The sequence below is a fragment of the Mus caroli genome, chromosome 8 (genome assembly GCF_900094665.2).
Source record: "Mus caroli chromosome 8, CAROLI_EIJ_v1.1, whole genome shotgun sequence".
In the NCBI taxonomy this organism is placed as follows: Eukaryota; Metazoa; Chordata; class Mammalia; order Rodentia; family Muridae; genus Mus; species Mus caroli.
The window spans coordinates 63,101,813-63,117,186 of NC_034577.1; the positions used below are offsets into that span (position 1 = coordinate 63,101,813).

Below are 15,374 nucleotides of genomic sequence, written 5' to 3' on the forward strand. Positions count from 1 at the left end.
GGCTACACAGAGAAACCCTGTCTCAAAAAAACAAAACAAAACAAAAAACAAACAAACAAAAAAAAACAAAGCTTATATGTGAGAAGAGAATGGTGTCAATTTAGTTAAAATGAATCCAGATAACTAAACAAGTCTCAGGTCACTCAGTTAAGGACAGGAGACTCTGTGTTTTTTGTCACCAAGCCAGCACCGCTACACCAGAGGAATCTCCCCGGAGCAGAGTTGGCCTTCCAGGGCCTTCTGCCGCTGTGAGCCCCAGGGCAAACTCACAGGTCTGGGTTTGGATCCCATTGGGCCGGGGTGCAGAAGAAGCTGCTTCCGGCTTTTTCTTTGGCCTGCAACCCAGGCCGGTCTGGAACTCGTGGCTTCCACTTGTACATTGTGATTGGCTGCACAAAGCCCGACCTGGGTTTTAGTTTTGCTGTTTTCTATTATGTCTCTAAGTTACTTGTTTCTTCATTCTGTGTGCAAAGTCCCTAGGATGGCCTTGGGTGTCTCTATATAGCCTTGACTAGCCCAGAACTCACAGAGATCCTCCTGCAAGAGTAGAGGTCTGGGTCCTATACCCTGATGCGCTGGGATGGAAGCCAGGGCTTCATGCACACGAGGCAAGTTCTATATCACTGAGCCACAAGTACTTTTAACAACTGAGTCACAGTACTCTTTTTTTTCGAGACAGGGTTTCTCTGTATAGCCCTGGCTGTCCTGGAACTCACTCTGTAGACCAGGCTGGCCTTGAACTCAGAATTCCACCTGTCTCTGCCTCCCAAGTGCTGGGATTAAAGGCGTGCACCACCATTGCCTGGTCTGTCTTTTAGGTTTGCGTGTGTGTTACTGTTCCACCTGCTTGTCTGTGGGCACCATATGCATTCAGTGCTCCCAGAGATGGTGGGTCCTCTGCAAGAGCAGCCGGGGCTCTTAGCTGCTGAGCCAGCTCTCTAATTCCCATGTCTGGTTCATTTGATCAAAATTATGTGAGTGAAACTTCAGTTTACAGGCCCTTAGCTTCTTCTCCTCTAAGGGACCCCCACCTCTGTCAAATTGTAGAATATTCCAACACCAAACTGTTGTCAGTCACTTGGGCTGTCTTTCAAGCCCTCGATGCCACCCCAAGCCACCCTGAGCCCTGGCCTGTTCTGGACCTTTCAATCAATGGAAATGGAGTCACTTGCTCTGGGACCGTCTGTTCCTGCACTGTCACAGAGGGACTTGTATGTCAGTCTCCTCCCTGCAGATTCCTGGCCTCTGTCCTAACACTGCACCTTGTGCTGGTCCCCAACCCCCCTTCCCCTCCCCCCCCTCCCCCTGCAGAACTTCCAGGCCACTGTGGTCCCAGATCCTCATCTGCCCCGAGGGCCTGCACAGCTGTAGCCCTGCCCCAGCCCTCTCTCTCCCTTCAGCTGCCCTGGCCATGACTCACCTGCAGGCATCTTGTCTCAAAACAAATGTTTGAGAAAGGACCAAATCCAGCAACCGCAGGAGCCCTGTTCAGAGGTGGGCTGGGCAGGCATGAAGCCCAGTGTGACAAGGCCCCTGGGGACACAAAGCAGAGGCCAAGGGCCTGTTTGCTTTCTGGGGTTGACCCCTCTCCTCCTCTCCCGAGGCAATCTGTTGCACTGGATAATGTGGGCTATGCTGATATGTGGACAAGCAGCAGACTCAGACATCAAACAGCCGCCCCGTGGGGTCTGCTCTTGTGACACACACAGCTTCAGGAGACAAAAAAAAAAAAAAAAAAAAATACTTAAATCAAACACTAGTATGCTTATCAATGTATGTTTTCACATAAAAAAAAAAAAAAAAAACAACCTCACATATTCTCTCTCTCTCTCTCTCTCTCTCTCTCTCTCCTTCTCTGTTCAAGACAGCATCTCACTATGAATCCCTGATTATCTTGGAACCCACTCTGTAGACCAGGATGCCCTCGAGCTCATAGAAATCCTCCTGCCTCTGCCTCCTGAGTGAATAAATCTTGTTCATCTTTGTTTTCTTTTTAAAGATATTAACTTTGTTATTTTTAATTATGTGTGTGCCTGGTGCCTGCAGAGGTCAGAAATGGGCATTGGATCCCCTGGAGCTGAGTGAGATACCTTATGTGGTTGCTAGGGACTGACCTGGACCCTCTACAAGAGCAATTCTTGAGCCCTTTCTCCAGCTCTTAAAATTTGCTTTTCTGCCGGGCGTGGTGGCGCACGCCTTTAATCCCAGCACTCAGGAGGCAGAGGCAGGCGGATTTCTGAGTTCGAGGCCAGCCTGTTCTACAGAGTGAGTTCCGGGACAGCCAGGACTACAGAGAGAAACCCTGTCTCAAAAATCCAAAAAAAAAAATTGCCTTTCTATTTTTGTTACAGATGAAATGGTGTTGAGTCTTGAGGCCACAGGTGGAAGAAAACTGTAATCAAGGAGCAGACAGCATCGGCGTCCATCACTGGCTTGGGGCTCAGGGCATGGGGGCCTAGGACCTCCAGGCTGACACTTTTACAGGCTGCCCCACCAGAACCAGCTCAGCTTCAGTCTGTTCCAGCCCTTGTTTATCCTGACTCTGGTCCACCTGGCCGACCTCCCCAGGATCCCACCTCCATCCTGAGAGTCCTGCTGAGCTCATACACCCTCTCCCTTATCCCGCTCCTGTTACTGTTTGTTGTGTTTAAGGCAGACTCTCTGGGGCCAAGGCTGGCTTGAAGCTGCACCGGAGGCAAGACTCAGACCCTACTCCATTGGAGAGAATGGTATGACAGCCAGGGACCAGGAACTCATCTGCTGGCAGTATCACCAGCTCACACTTGGTGGGCAGGTGCTCTTCCACTGAGACATGTTCCTGATCCAAGATGCAGGATCTTTAACAGAACACCCTTCAGAATTTGGTTGGCTTTGAGTTGCTAGGGCAACGGCATCTCAGCTCCTGCTGTGTAACCCATTGCCTGGTCAGCCCTGGTGAAACAAGAGAGGTGCAGTCACAGGGGGCAGGTCACATACCAACCTCATGAGATTCTGTTCTAGTGGGTAATGCTTGTGCTTGAGCTAAGTTTGAGGAGCCCTCGTTCTGAGGGAGGACCCCAATTCTTTCTCCAATGTCTGTGGACAGGTCTTGAATCAATTTGTTTGTCCTTGCTGTTTGGGACTTGGGACAGTCTCAGGCAGCCCAGGCTGGTTCTGTACTCACCCTGAAGTCAAGGATGACACCCTGAGCTTCAGATCCTCCCATTTCCCGGGCATGTCCCACCTAGCAGAGTGAATTTGGGGTTTCAGCATTGCAGATGTCCCTGGGGCCACCCAACCCGAAGCTGACTCAGCCAAAGGAACTTAACTGCTTCCTGCCAGGTGCTGGCTCTGTTCCTTCCTGGCTTCCTGACAGCGCCCCTGCTGCCCCAGAGCCTACAGGAATGTCGGCAGGCTCTTGGCCTGAGCCATGGATGCCTAGACCAGCAGGGGCGACAGACACAGCCACCAGCTCTGTGGGAGGCTCCACCTGGCTTGGGACTGTCAGCAAGGATGGGATGTGGAGGGGAGGAGAGGGAGGGATGTGGAGGGAGGCTCTGTGATTGCTTAGTCCGGGCACAGGCAGTTCTTGGAGAGGGTCTGGATTGAGAGTTTAGGGTGAGTCAGCAGGTAGGAAGCTTGTAAGATCCCTGCTCAAGGCACCTCGGGATAGAGCTGCTGAGCACAGTGGAGGGGCGTGCAGGAGACAGCCTATGCGCATGCAAAAATGCAAAAAAAAAAATATCAGAAGATTGAAGTCAGCTGTGCTGCGGAGGCCACAATGCCGGGGGTGTGCAAGGTTTTCATTCCAGGGACCAGAAGGACCCTGGAGCTTCAGAGGGCCTGGATCACTCAAACATGAGAGGCAGAAAAATTCCCGAAGAGCAGCTCACCGTGCTGAGGCGCCGGATGTCAGGCTTTGTGCTAAGCAAGGAGGTGGGGAAATTACGCTGCTCCAAGCCGGGGAGTGAATATGGCTGCTTGCCTGTGTCAGGTGACTGAAGGACAGACATGACACATTCTGGGTGAAGCAGAGCTGCCGCCATCCTGGCTGGCAGCTAATGCTGCTGTGATGTTTGCCATCCAGATAAGTAAAAGAATCAAGGCCAGAGTGAAAGAGAAAAGAGGGGCAGGGGGGAGGGCTCAATAGGCAAAGGAGCTTGCTGCCAAGCCTGAGAATGTGAGTTCGATCCTCCGGTCTTACACAGTAGAAAGAGACTACGAACTCCTGCAAGCTGTCCTCTGACCTCTCACTGTCCTGCTTTGGTGTGTGTTTGCATACATACAAATAAAAGGGAGAAACTTTTGGGGGGGAAATAAGGGAAGTGATGGTCATACAGTGGTGGTGCACAGTTTTAATCCCAGCACTGGGGAGGCAGAGGCAGGTGGATCTCTGGGTTCGAGGCCAGCTTTGTGTACATATTGAGTTCTAGGACAGCCAGGAGTACCCAGAAAAGCCCCGTCTCAGAGAAACAACAAACCAGCCGGGCAGTTGAGAAACCTTGTCTCAAAAAAGAAAGAAAGAAAGAAAGAAAGAAAGAAAGAAAGAAAGAAAGAAAGAAAGAAAGAAAGAAAAGAAAAGAAAAGAAAAGAGAGAGAAAAACAGCAAACCATTAATGGAGGTGGTGGGGTCTGGGAGGAGAAGAGAGATTGTGGGAGGACTCCCGAGCTTCTTGCTAGACAAGAGGAGGCAGAGGCAGGAGGACTGGGTGTTAGACATGTTATCCTGAATTATTTAGCAAATGGGGGGTCACCCTGGGCTACATATTACTTTGTCTCAGTCCTGTCCCTAAAATAAGACCAGTCAGGTCATGGCCACCCAAGAAATGAATTCTCCAGGAGAAACATTAGTGTGGTGGTGGCCTCAGGAGCGTGGCTTGGAGGATGCCCTGCTTGCTTAGGATGCCATACATCTTATGCTTGCACAGAGCCAACCTGCACAACCTTCTAGACTGGTCTTTCTCGTGCTTGGGGACAGAGCCTCTGGCATGCATGACAAACTCTCCAGGTCACACCACCAGCTGTCTGCTGATTTGTGGTCCTGTAGTTTTGAGACAGAAAAACATTCCATAGCCCAAATGAGTCTGGAACCCATAGCACACTCCTCCTTCAGCCTTCTGAGGGCTCATGCAGGTGTGCCACTACCCCTGACTTCTGTGTGCACACCCTAAGGTACAGAGCAGAGTCAACTCTGTAGATACTTCTTACACCATTTGTCTAGGGAACCATGACCTCAGAAGAAGGTCATATGTGTTCAGTAAAATAACTTTTTCCACGTTTTCCATCTGTGGGTTCATGGAACTCACAGGTGTGGGGCTGGAGACTGACAGCCAATGATTATGTCACAGGCCACTGCACCTGAACACCTACAGCAATTTTATTGGTGTATACAAAAGCTGAAAACAATGTAGCTATTCACCCATCCGCCCACTGGGAATGGGTGACACATTGCGGTATGTCCTTACAAGACCACTTGGCAATGAAAAAGAATGAAATATTGATATACATAAAAGCGCTGAGTGATAGCTAGACATCAGCCAGACTACCTTAAGACACTGTGTCAAAAATAAAATAAAAATGGAGGTGTAGGTGTGAGGTTCAGTGGTAGAGCAGGTGCCCAGTGTGTACAAAGCACAGGGGTGAAGAGCAGAGAGCATGGGAGGTGGGGTCTGCAGGGCCTCCTGGAAGCTGGAAAACATTAGCAGAGCCTAGGTGGCTGACCACAGAAGGAACATGTTCTCTGATAGTCTGCAAACCGTCAGTCCTTTTGAGGAGGCAACTCGTCCATCCATGTCTTGTGAGGGCTCTGAGAATCTGTCCCTTGGCACTTCGCGGAAGCGTCACAATCCTTGAGGCTCTGTGTTCTGTAGACACCCCATTTCTCCCTCTGCCTTGGGTCTTCTGTGTGCCCACGCGGCTCACCCAGATTACTTTTATATATTTGGGGGTGGGCAGGGTCTCAGCCTGTAGCTGTGGATGATCTTGACCTCCTGAATCTTTTGCCTCTACCTTCCCGGCGTTGGGGTGACTGCCCTCAGCTTCTCTGCTTGTTCAATGGGAAAACCCCATGGTCTGGAGAAGCTGGGTGTTCTCAGCTGCCTACTGCAATCTACAAGGTCACGGCGGTTCCAGATGTTTTCCTTGGTGGATAGAGAACCAACCCTCTTTTTGGGGGTGCAGGTGGGACACAGGGACTTCAGGACTTCAGGGCGGGCAGGGCCTGTATCAGCCAAGCTTCTGTACAGGTGAAGGTCCAACCATTCAGAGAGGAGGCTGCTGGCCCAAGGCCTGTGATTGGCTTTCTCGGGCCCCGCCCTCAGAGGTTGGTCTCAACATCATGCCCCAGATATAGGGGGTGGGTCTCTGCTCCTGGCCTGAAGCCAGGGGGCTTCTTGGTCGCAGCAGGGATGTCTTCCGGTCCCTGAAAGAAAGCGTAGGACATCATACACCCGCCCCAGATGGGGTCCCAGAGGACTAACTAGGTCATCTACATGCAGAGTGGCCCAGCACCCCTCCATCAGAGTCAGCTGCTGTCCAGGCTAGCCTTGTCGCTGAGGTCCATCCTCCTGCCTCTACCTCCCTGGTGTTGTGAGAGCGGTCCACCAAGGCCCAGCCCCAGTCCCGGTGTAACCTCAGACTTGCAGTGATCCTTCTGCCTCAGTACTGGGATCACTAAGGTTCATAACCTTATTTTATTTCTATGTTACAGGTATGGGGTGTGGGTGTTATGCCAGCGTGTGTGCATGCCTGGGGCCTCAGATCCGGGGAAACTGGAGTGACAGGTGGTGGTGCTCCTCATGTGGTGCCTGAACGATCCTTTGCCGGCCCAGCCGGCGCCTCCAGCCCCTTCCTACTGTTACTTGAGATCTAGGCTGGCCTCAGGCCTGCTATGTAGCTCGGGTTGGCCTCGAACTCCTGGCCTGGCACTCCACATTTCTATCTGTAGTGTCATGTACTAGAAAAACTTCTCCTTTCTTTGTGTCACTCTGGTCACTTGACCCGAGGTGACAGTGTCTCCTACTTTCAGATCATCGACTGGCTCTACAGTCCCCGGCCTCAGCTCCAGCCTAGCTCTCCCCTCCAGCCCCCCATTTCTTATGTAATTCTGAATTAAGTAATGTTATCTTAAGAATATTCTTCATGAGTCTCTCTCTCTCTCTCTCTCAAGGGGAAACCAGTTTCCCCTGCCACAGGCAGGAAATATTTGTTTAAAAAAACAGATATGATAAAAATAGACAGTGCTCATGTGTCAGCCCCTGGGAAAGGGATGACTTTAACCACAGAGAGGAATCTGCCGGGCCCCTTTGGCCACACCCGCCAGGTCCCCATGACCTTGGCGCCCAGTGACCTGGGCTAGATCTGACCTTCACCAGGCTGTCCTCCAGGGTGGTGGTGTCCTCCTTTGGGGCCACAGATGCTGTCTGCCGAGCGAGGTCCCACCACAGTAATCCGGGGCCCAGGGAGCTGCGCTTGGTGGGGCCTGAGGGGCAGAGAGGATGGGGACTCAGCGTTGAGTGCCCAGCCCCATCGCCAGCCATGGCGGCCCACCCAGTTCATCTCAGTTGCTTCATCTGAATCATGAGTTGGTTTCAGTCTTAGGTTATTTTTCTCTTTTGAGACGGGTTCTCCAGCTACAGCTCAGCCAGTCCTCCTGCCTCTGTCTTCCGAGTGTTGGCATCACAGATAGGCGCCATCAGCTCAGCTGGCTGGGAGTGCCCAGCGTTTGGCCCTTCATTGTTTCAACCCTAATGTCTAGAAGTTCAGCAACAGCCTGGGGGCACCAAGTCGCTGAGTCATAGAAGTAAGCCAGGCTGGGCCTGAGGGTCGGGTGTCAAATGCTCCCATCTCAGAGGGTAGAGTGCTTGGCACGCAGGCAGCCCTGGCTTCCACCTCCAGAACCACATAAACCAGGTACGGTGGTGAATACACTCAGGAGTGGGTGGAAGAGGGGGAATCCTAAATTCAAGGTCTGCCTCAGCTACATAAGGAATTTGAGGCCAGCGGGGGCTAAGTGAGACCCTGTCTCAAAAGGAAATATATGACTAAAAGAGAATATAGCCTGTGTTGAGTGCGGTGGTGTGCACATGTCATCCAAGCACTCATAAAGGCGAGGCTGGAGGATTGTCATGAGGGTCAGCCTGAGCTGCAGAGAGAGATCCCCCCCCCCCCCGTGTCAAATCCAAGCAAACAGGATGTTGTTAGAGCCCAAGGGCCTCCCCATGCTGATTTGCTTCAGGACCGCGGACAGCGCCCGCATCCCCTGGCCACAGCAGGGACTTTCCGGGAGGAACCTGCCCCATTTAGTTCCCACATCTGCAAAATAGAACTGGCCTTGTGGGGCGTCTCAAGGATGAGGCAAAAAATGTGCCAGCTCTCAGCCGGCTGGGAGTCTCTTTCATCTCTCCCTTTGGGGAGTTGAGGGTGGAGGCAGGAGAATGAACAGCTGACACCGGAGTCGGATCCCCCCCCCCCCAGGAGGCTGCTGCACTTACCAGTTAAGTAGCTGATGAGAGCACCGCAAAGCATAGTGGTCAAAGTGCCCAGAGCCCCGTAGTAGAGATAGGAGACAGCATAAAAGGTGTCGGAAAGGGCTGGGCGGCCCAAGTCCATTCCAGAACTGCGGTGGGGGAGGACAGGCGTGAGATGCCTTCTTCCTGTTTGTCCACCAGCCCACTGTGTCAGCTGAGACCAACTTCTTCAGCCATCCCTCAAATACAGAGATGTATGCAATGGCCGGGTCTCCTCTCTTTCTGCTACAGCCTACCACCCACCATGGCTGCCCATTGATCTTGCAATTAAATGAAACTGAATACTTAGAAAAAAACCTTCTGGTCAAAACCTTCATAGACCTGTCCTCTGAAGAGGCACACACAGGAAAATGCCAGCCGGACCTGACCAAGCTTTGGAAGGTTTTAGATGGGCATGGAGCTTCACCTAGCATCTTCTCTTCTTTCTCTGCATTTTTCTAGAAGGAACCCAGGACCTCTCCAATGCTAGGATAGTACTCAACTAGTGAGCAACACCCCAAGACCAGGCCTCGATTGAGACAAAGTCTCAAGCCTTCCCCAGGGCTAGGAAGAGGAGCCTGTGCACACTTGGCTGTGTGCACAAAGGTGTATGGGACTCTGTTCACAACAGCACCAACCAGGGCATCACCCATATGGCTATCCACTGATGAGCAGTTACACACATGTGGTATAGCCATTCACTGGAATATCACTCAGCCCTGAAAGGGAAGGAACTGATGGTGGACACTTTGGTCAGAGATAATCAAGGATGAATTTCCAAAACAAGGTTAGATGCAAAAGTTCACATATTCTAAGATTTTGTTCTTAGGAAATGCCTAGGAGAGGTCAACCCACAGACTTAAAATAGGGATCTTCCCAGAAGCAAGAATTAAAAAAAAATTAATTTATTAATGTGGACCAAATTGTCCTCAAACTTATCTTGTAGACAAGGATAGCCTGTTGCCTCTAAAGTGCTGAGGAGCTCAGCCACTACACCCAGTTAAACCTAAGCTTTTATGGTTAGCTGTGTATTATATCCCAATAAAAATTAGAATAATTAATAAAGACAGAAGACAGTTCTATATGAGTTTCAGGCCAGCCTAGTCTACAAGAGTGAGTTTCTGCACAGCTAGGGCTACACAGAGAAACCCTGTCTGGAGAGACCTAAAAGGGAAGGGGAGGGGAGAGGAGGGGAGGAGAGAGGAGGGGAGGGGAGAGGAGGGGAGGAGAAGGAAAAGAAGAAAAAAACCCAGAGTAGCCAGATATGTTGGAGCACACCTGTCACCTCAGCATGCAGCAGGTGGAGGAAGGAGGATCAGGGTCATCTTTGGCTATGTAGAGAGTTCTAGGGCCAGCCTGGGTTACCTGAGACTCTCTCAAAGTACTAAAACACGAAAAATAAGAGGAAAAGCAAGCCAATTCTGCCTTTGGTTCCTCTGCCCTTCTATTAATACCAGATCACCTCCCTGTAGCCTTAGAACTTGAACGTGGCGTGGCCCGAGGGCCTTTGCACAAACCGATTTTGTCCCTCTAGGAATGCTCTTTCCTCCACTCCCAGTCCATTCCTGTTAACACCCTCACACCACACCCTAGACACCCACCCCCCACCCCACCCCACCCCCGCCCCGACCCCGGGCTGTTCACCTGGGGATCCCTCTGGAAGTGTTGGCAGCTCCGGGTGGGTCCGGGAGGACCGAGGCATTGGTGCATCCTGCAGCCGAGGTGGGCAGCACTCCCATGGTCTGCTCTCCAGGCGGGTACAGTGTGGCCCCCACGGCCACCCACATGGATACAGCTAAGCCTGCTGCCAGCCCGGAGAGGACGCCCTGGGGGCGGGGCCACAAGTGAGGAGAGGGGCACATTGATCTCATCTCTCACAGGACGCCCACAGCCCTCCCTACTCACTGGCGTGTTGCAGGCTGGGAGCAGCATCCCGAGGGTGAAGGCGCCAAGGAGAGGCCCACTGATGACACCCATCACGGTGAAAGAGCCCTGCAAGGCAGGTGGAGAAGGACTGGGCTTATTCACCACTTCTTTTTTTTTTTTTTTTGGTTTTTCGAGACAGGGTTTCTCTGTATAGCTCTGGCTGTCCTGGAACTCACTTTGTAGACCAGGCTGGCCTCGAACTCAGAAATCCGCCTGCCTCTGCCTCCCGAGTGCTGGGATTAAAGGCATGCGCCACCACGCCCGGCTATTCACCACTTCTTAGCACAAAACCACTGCAGGTTTTGAAATTCCTCTGTGCTCCAGTTTTCTCAGTCCTATTTCTCCCCCAAGGCTAGTAGACAGAATCAGTGGTGGGTTTCACCTGTGCCCTCGAACTCTCTATGTAGCTAGGAATGGCCTCGAACTCCTCACCTTCCCACCTCAGCCTCTAGGATGACAGACGTTCAACACCACCCCATCCCCACTCCCAGCTAGTAGTGTCCAATAGCCCGAATATCTCCCCGAGCCTGGGCTGAGACTCACGTAGGTACAAGACAGGTGGGGTTGGGGGTCTCACCTGGAGGACCCCACCTCCCAGCAGCGAGGACAGAGCAGCCACAGTGAGGCAGGCTGAGCCATAGATGAATGCTGTGGGGGAGGGGTAGCTCAGTCAGTGTGGGGTACCATCCTGGTCCTGAACCCTAGTCCCCCAAACTCACAGAGCCCTTTAGAGATGAAAACCAGCTTCCGAGGTGCCAGGCTAGGCATCCTGGGCTTGATGAGGTCTTCCACAGTTACAGCTGCCATAGCGTTGATACTGGTGGACGCGGTGCTGGGGATGGAGGGAGAAGAAGTAAGTCTCAGGACACCCCGAGAGAGCTGGTGCAGTCCCCTGCCTGGGGCCATCCTCCCTAACTGATGGATGAGGCCAGACCTTGGCATCCTCCAGGGGATGCTGGCCAGTCAATTAGCACCAGAGCCCCTGGGGGCAGAGTCATGTTGAGGGGCAGCAGGGAGCCCACCTGAGGGTGCCACTGTAGGCACAGGCCAGGAAGAGCCCGGGGACTCCGGGCAGATCCTCAAAAATGTCCAACACGAGCAGTGGCATGTACTGTGGAAGACAGAGGCCTCTGTGACAAGGGGGACACGGAGACAGGCCAGCCTCAGCCTCGGCTACATTGTGAATTGCATGCAGGTCAGTCTGAGCTACATGAAGCCCTATCTCAACAACCCCTTACCCTCCAAAAGGAAGAGTCCAGCTATCATTATCTTAAGTGTCCTGTCACGCTGGCTGCCTGAGGTCTTACCTCTCCTTGATGTCCCTAGGGCATTTCTGTGACTGAAAGGTGAAAGGTCCTCTGGCTGCTCTCACTCTACTATGGCTCCCTACTGCCTGCCTCCCAGGCTCACCCCCCCCCCGCCCCCACCCCAGCTTTCCTTGGACCAGTCTCTGAGCTCTCTGCATCAAAAGCCTGCAGCCTGTGCCTTCTAGAAGGGATGCTTTTCTAGCCCCACCCCACGATGGGAAAGCTGAGCAGAGCTCACCTGATCGGGTGCTGCGATGCGGCCTGTGAGGAGGGGGTCGCAGTCCTTGTAGTAGACAAACATGACAATTCCACAGCAAGCTGCACTAGCCACAATCAGGAAGAGGCCAAGCTGGTTGACAAGCAAGGCCCTGGGGGATGGAGTGGCCTTAGGAGTGTGTGGGGAGGGCCAGGCTGTCCCAGCAGCCTCTGTGTGGGTCCCTCACTGCACACTCACTGCACACTCGCTGCACACTTACTGCATACTCACAGCTTGGCCTTTCTCTCCGTGTGACAGGCCACATAGCGCTGCACCTGGGCTTGGTTCACACCATACATGGAGAGCCACACCAGAGAGCCACCTACTACAAATGTCCAGAAGGTGTAGCGGCTCCGAGGGTCAGGGTCAAAGCTGAGTAGGGAATGAGGCAGGTTAACAACCATGTGAGGAAAAAAACAAACAAACAAAACAAAAACCCAAGAAAAAAGACCAAGACACGCCTTTAGCCTTTAACCCAAGCACTTGGGAGGCAGGAGGATTTCTGAGTTCAAGGCCAGCCTGGTTTACAGAGTGAGTTCCAGGACAGCCTGGGCTGTACAGAGAAACCCTGTCGCCAAAAACCAAAAACCAAACAAAAGCAACAAACAACAAAACAAAACAAACAAACCCAACAACAAAAACAACCATGTGAGGATGTCACCCTCCCCAGATCACCCATGCCTTTTCTAGATCCTAAGGGGACATTTGCAGTGAGTTTTGAAGTATGAGTAGGAGTTTTCTATGTTGAGTTTTGTTCCCCTCTGAGACACGGTGCTGGGAAGGCTGAGGGACAGAAGTGGGGCTAGCCTGGGCTGCACAGTGAGGCCCCATGTCTCACTCCATCAGGTTGATCCGGGAATGGTTTTGAGCGAGACTGAGCACGTTCCAGGGGCCCCCCATGAGCAGGACACCTCGAGCCAGGATCACCCAGAAGCCGACGAGCATTACCACAACCTGGAACACATCTGTCCAGACCACGGCCTTCATACCACCCTGTGTGGGAGAGGGGATACAGGTCACAGACCCGCCCAGGGCTGCTGGGGCAGGGCTGAGTGGGGAGAAGGCTGAAGAGCACCCCCAGCTCACCCTGCCTGGCTTCCTGTGGCACAGGGAGCCAAAGCCCCCTTCTGGAGCTTCCCTTCTGTGAAATAGTGTGTGTTTCTATGGTCAGTCAGAGGATTAGATAAGGTAAGGGGGTACAGATGCAATGGCCCCAGGCATCCCAGCAAACAATCCAACACCCAGTATTATCATTATCCCTTTTGTTTATTTCTGGTCCATGTAGCTCAGACTGGCCTAGAACTTACAAGCTTCCAGCCTCAGCCTCCCCAATGCTGCTGTGACAGGAGCCAAGCAGCTACTTCTGATTCACAAACGTATTTCTCTCTGCCATTCATAGAAATCTGAGCCTCCATCGACGTACATAAACAGCAACCAGAACATGCCAGTCCCTTAGGTGGCACAGCCAATCAGGGCACCAGGAGAAGAATAGGCCAGAGTCTCAGGCAGATCCAGCTGAAACCAGTTCACTGCTGGGCAGGAGCCAGGAAAGGCAGAGGGCCAGTTTAGGCACCAGAGTGACCATGGGAAGGTAAAGCTCTGTCAGGGCTGCTGGATCCAGCCGCACCTGAAGCTCACATGTCCATCAGGCTTTATGTAGGAGAGGACACGGGCACAGTTAGGCAGGCTGCGGCTACCTCAGGTGCCAGAAAGCTGGAGTGGTGCTGCCTGCCTGAGGTTTCCCGCGTGTCAGCCACCACAACCCACTTACCACGGTCGTGTACAAGGTGCAGATGATTCCTGTGGACAGGAGTGATGCCCAGATGTCCAACCCGGTCACTGCAAAACATACCCCCTGTCAGGTCTCCCTCATCCTGCCTGCTCACTTAGGGTCCAGCCTGGGCTCCTGGCCCCTCCCGCTCCCGACAGTCAGACCTTGGTTCAAGATGAGCGCAGGCGCGTAGATCACGATGCCAGTATACAGCATCTGTGGGTGGGGAGGGCGGTGATGGCAAGGGGCGGGCAAACGGGTTGGAGGCAGAAAGAAGAGAGCGCGGATCAGGCAGGAAGGGCGGAGCCAGGTTGCAAGAAGGTGTTTTTAGGTAGGATGGGGTGGAGCTAGGCAAGAGGGTGCCCATAGGCAGGATGAGGGCGGAGCTATAGGCGTGGTTCTTGTATGTCCCAGAGAAGCTTAGCTCAAGCTGGGAAGGGGCGGGGCCAGGTAGGATGAGGGGTGTGGCGTGAGGTCAGGTTGGAGCGGGCTCGTGTGGGCGTGGCAGGGCGGGCAGTTCGCTCACCGTGGCCACCAAGTACTGCAGCGTCCCGCAGAGCCGGACCGCTCGGCTGAAGCGCAGTTCTAGGTACTGCAGAGGGAGCCAAGGGCTGGAGGTTACCGGGCAAGTGACCCCTCAGCCATCCTCACTGTTTCTACTCTGTTCCGGAGTGCCCAACTGAGTTTACAGAGTCTCTGTGTAGGCTAAGTCGGCTTGGAACTCGCAGCAATCCTCCTGCCAAAGCTTCTCTAGTACTGAGATATCACACATGGGACTTCAAATTGTCGCTACACTTGTTGGACGGTTGTTTCAGGGTGCCTAGCTGCGCCCTCAGATTTGAAACTGGGGTATCCCTAGTGAGTCCAAACTAGCCTGGTACTCATGGCAATCCTCCTGCCTCAATCTCCCTAGTGCTGAAACTGCAAGTCGATGCTATTCCGTTTTCACTACAGTTGTTGAGCGGTTGGGAAATCCTACACCTCACTGCAGGCGTTTGAACTCTGTCGGGCGCCGGTGGGTGGCTGGTACGGGGCACTCGCAGGGACAGGTGTCAGCGGGAGGCCACTGCCCCGAGGCTGCTGCGAGCTGTGGGACCCGGACTGGCTCTTCCTCCTTCCTGGCCCTGCCCGGTGCCCGCGGCATCTTCCCGGAACCTTCCCATGGGACCAAGTCCCCTACCTGGTAGGTGCTGGTAAGGCCCAGGCGGTAGAAGATCGGTAAGAAGAGCAAGGCTGTGAGCAGCGAATTGAGCAATTGGCCCACGCACATCCACAGAAACTTGAGACCGTAGCGCGCTGCCTCCGCGGGGACCCCGAGCACCTGCACAGCCGACATGAAGCTAGCGGCCAGCGACAGCCCCACAGGCACTGCCGCCAGCTGCCGGCCCCCGGTGAAGAAGTCGTCGGCGCTGCGCTGGCCGCCGCGGGCCAGGCCGACCCACAGACCGATGCCCGTGGACACCAGCAGCATGGTCGCGAACACGCCGTAGTCCCAGGGGCCGAAGGTGGCCCGGGCCCCTGCCTCCGCGCCCTCCATGGAGACAGGTGACTCGGAACGGAGAGGATGCGGAGGACGTCGGGGACTCTCGGTCAGAGCGAGCGTCGCAGCGCGAGTCCCTGCTGGGCCG

At 53.6% G+C, this 15,374-nt stretch overlaps 1 protein-coding gene across 1 annotated transcript; it reads right to left on the bottom strand.

Moving 5' to 3' along the window:
• Positions 1 to 5,337: 5,337 nt before the first annotated feature.
• Slc5a5 (solute carrier family 5 member 5) lies at positions 5,338 to 15,374 on the bottom strand. The gene is made up of 15 exons (XM_021170730.1): positions 14,927 to 15,374; positions 14,273 to 14,338; positions 13,911 to 13,962; positions 13,747 to 13,814; positions 12,814 to 12,968; positions 12,207 to 12,347; positions 11,958 to 12,087; positions 11,435 to 11,523; positions 11,132 to 11,244; positions 10,990 to 11,060; positions 10,392 to 10,478; positions 10,131 to 10,312; positions 8,472 to 8,596; positions 7,344 to 7,459; positions 5,338 to 6,400 (listed from the first exon to the last, which is right to left on the bottom strand). Exons 1-15 carry the CDS (start codon positions 15,281 to 15,283, stop codon positions 6,296 to 6,298), a joined length of 1,857 nt encoding a protein of 618 aa, XP_021026389.1. The 5' UTR covers positions 15,284 to 15,374; the 3' UTR covers positions 5,338 to 6,295.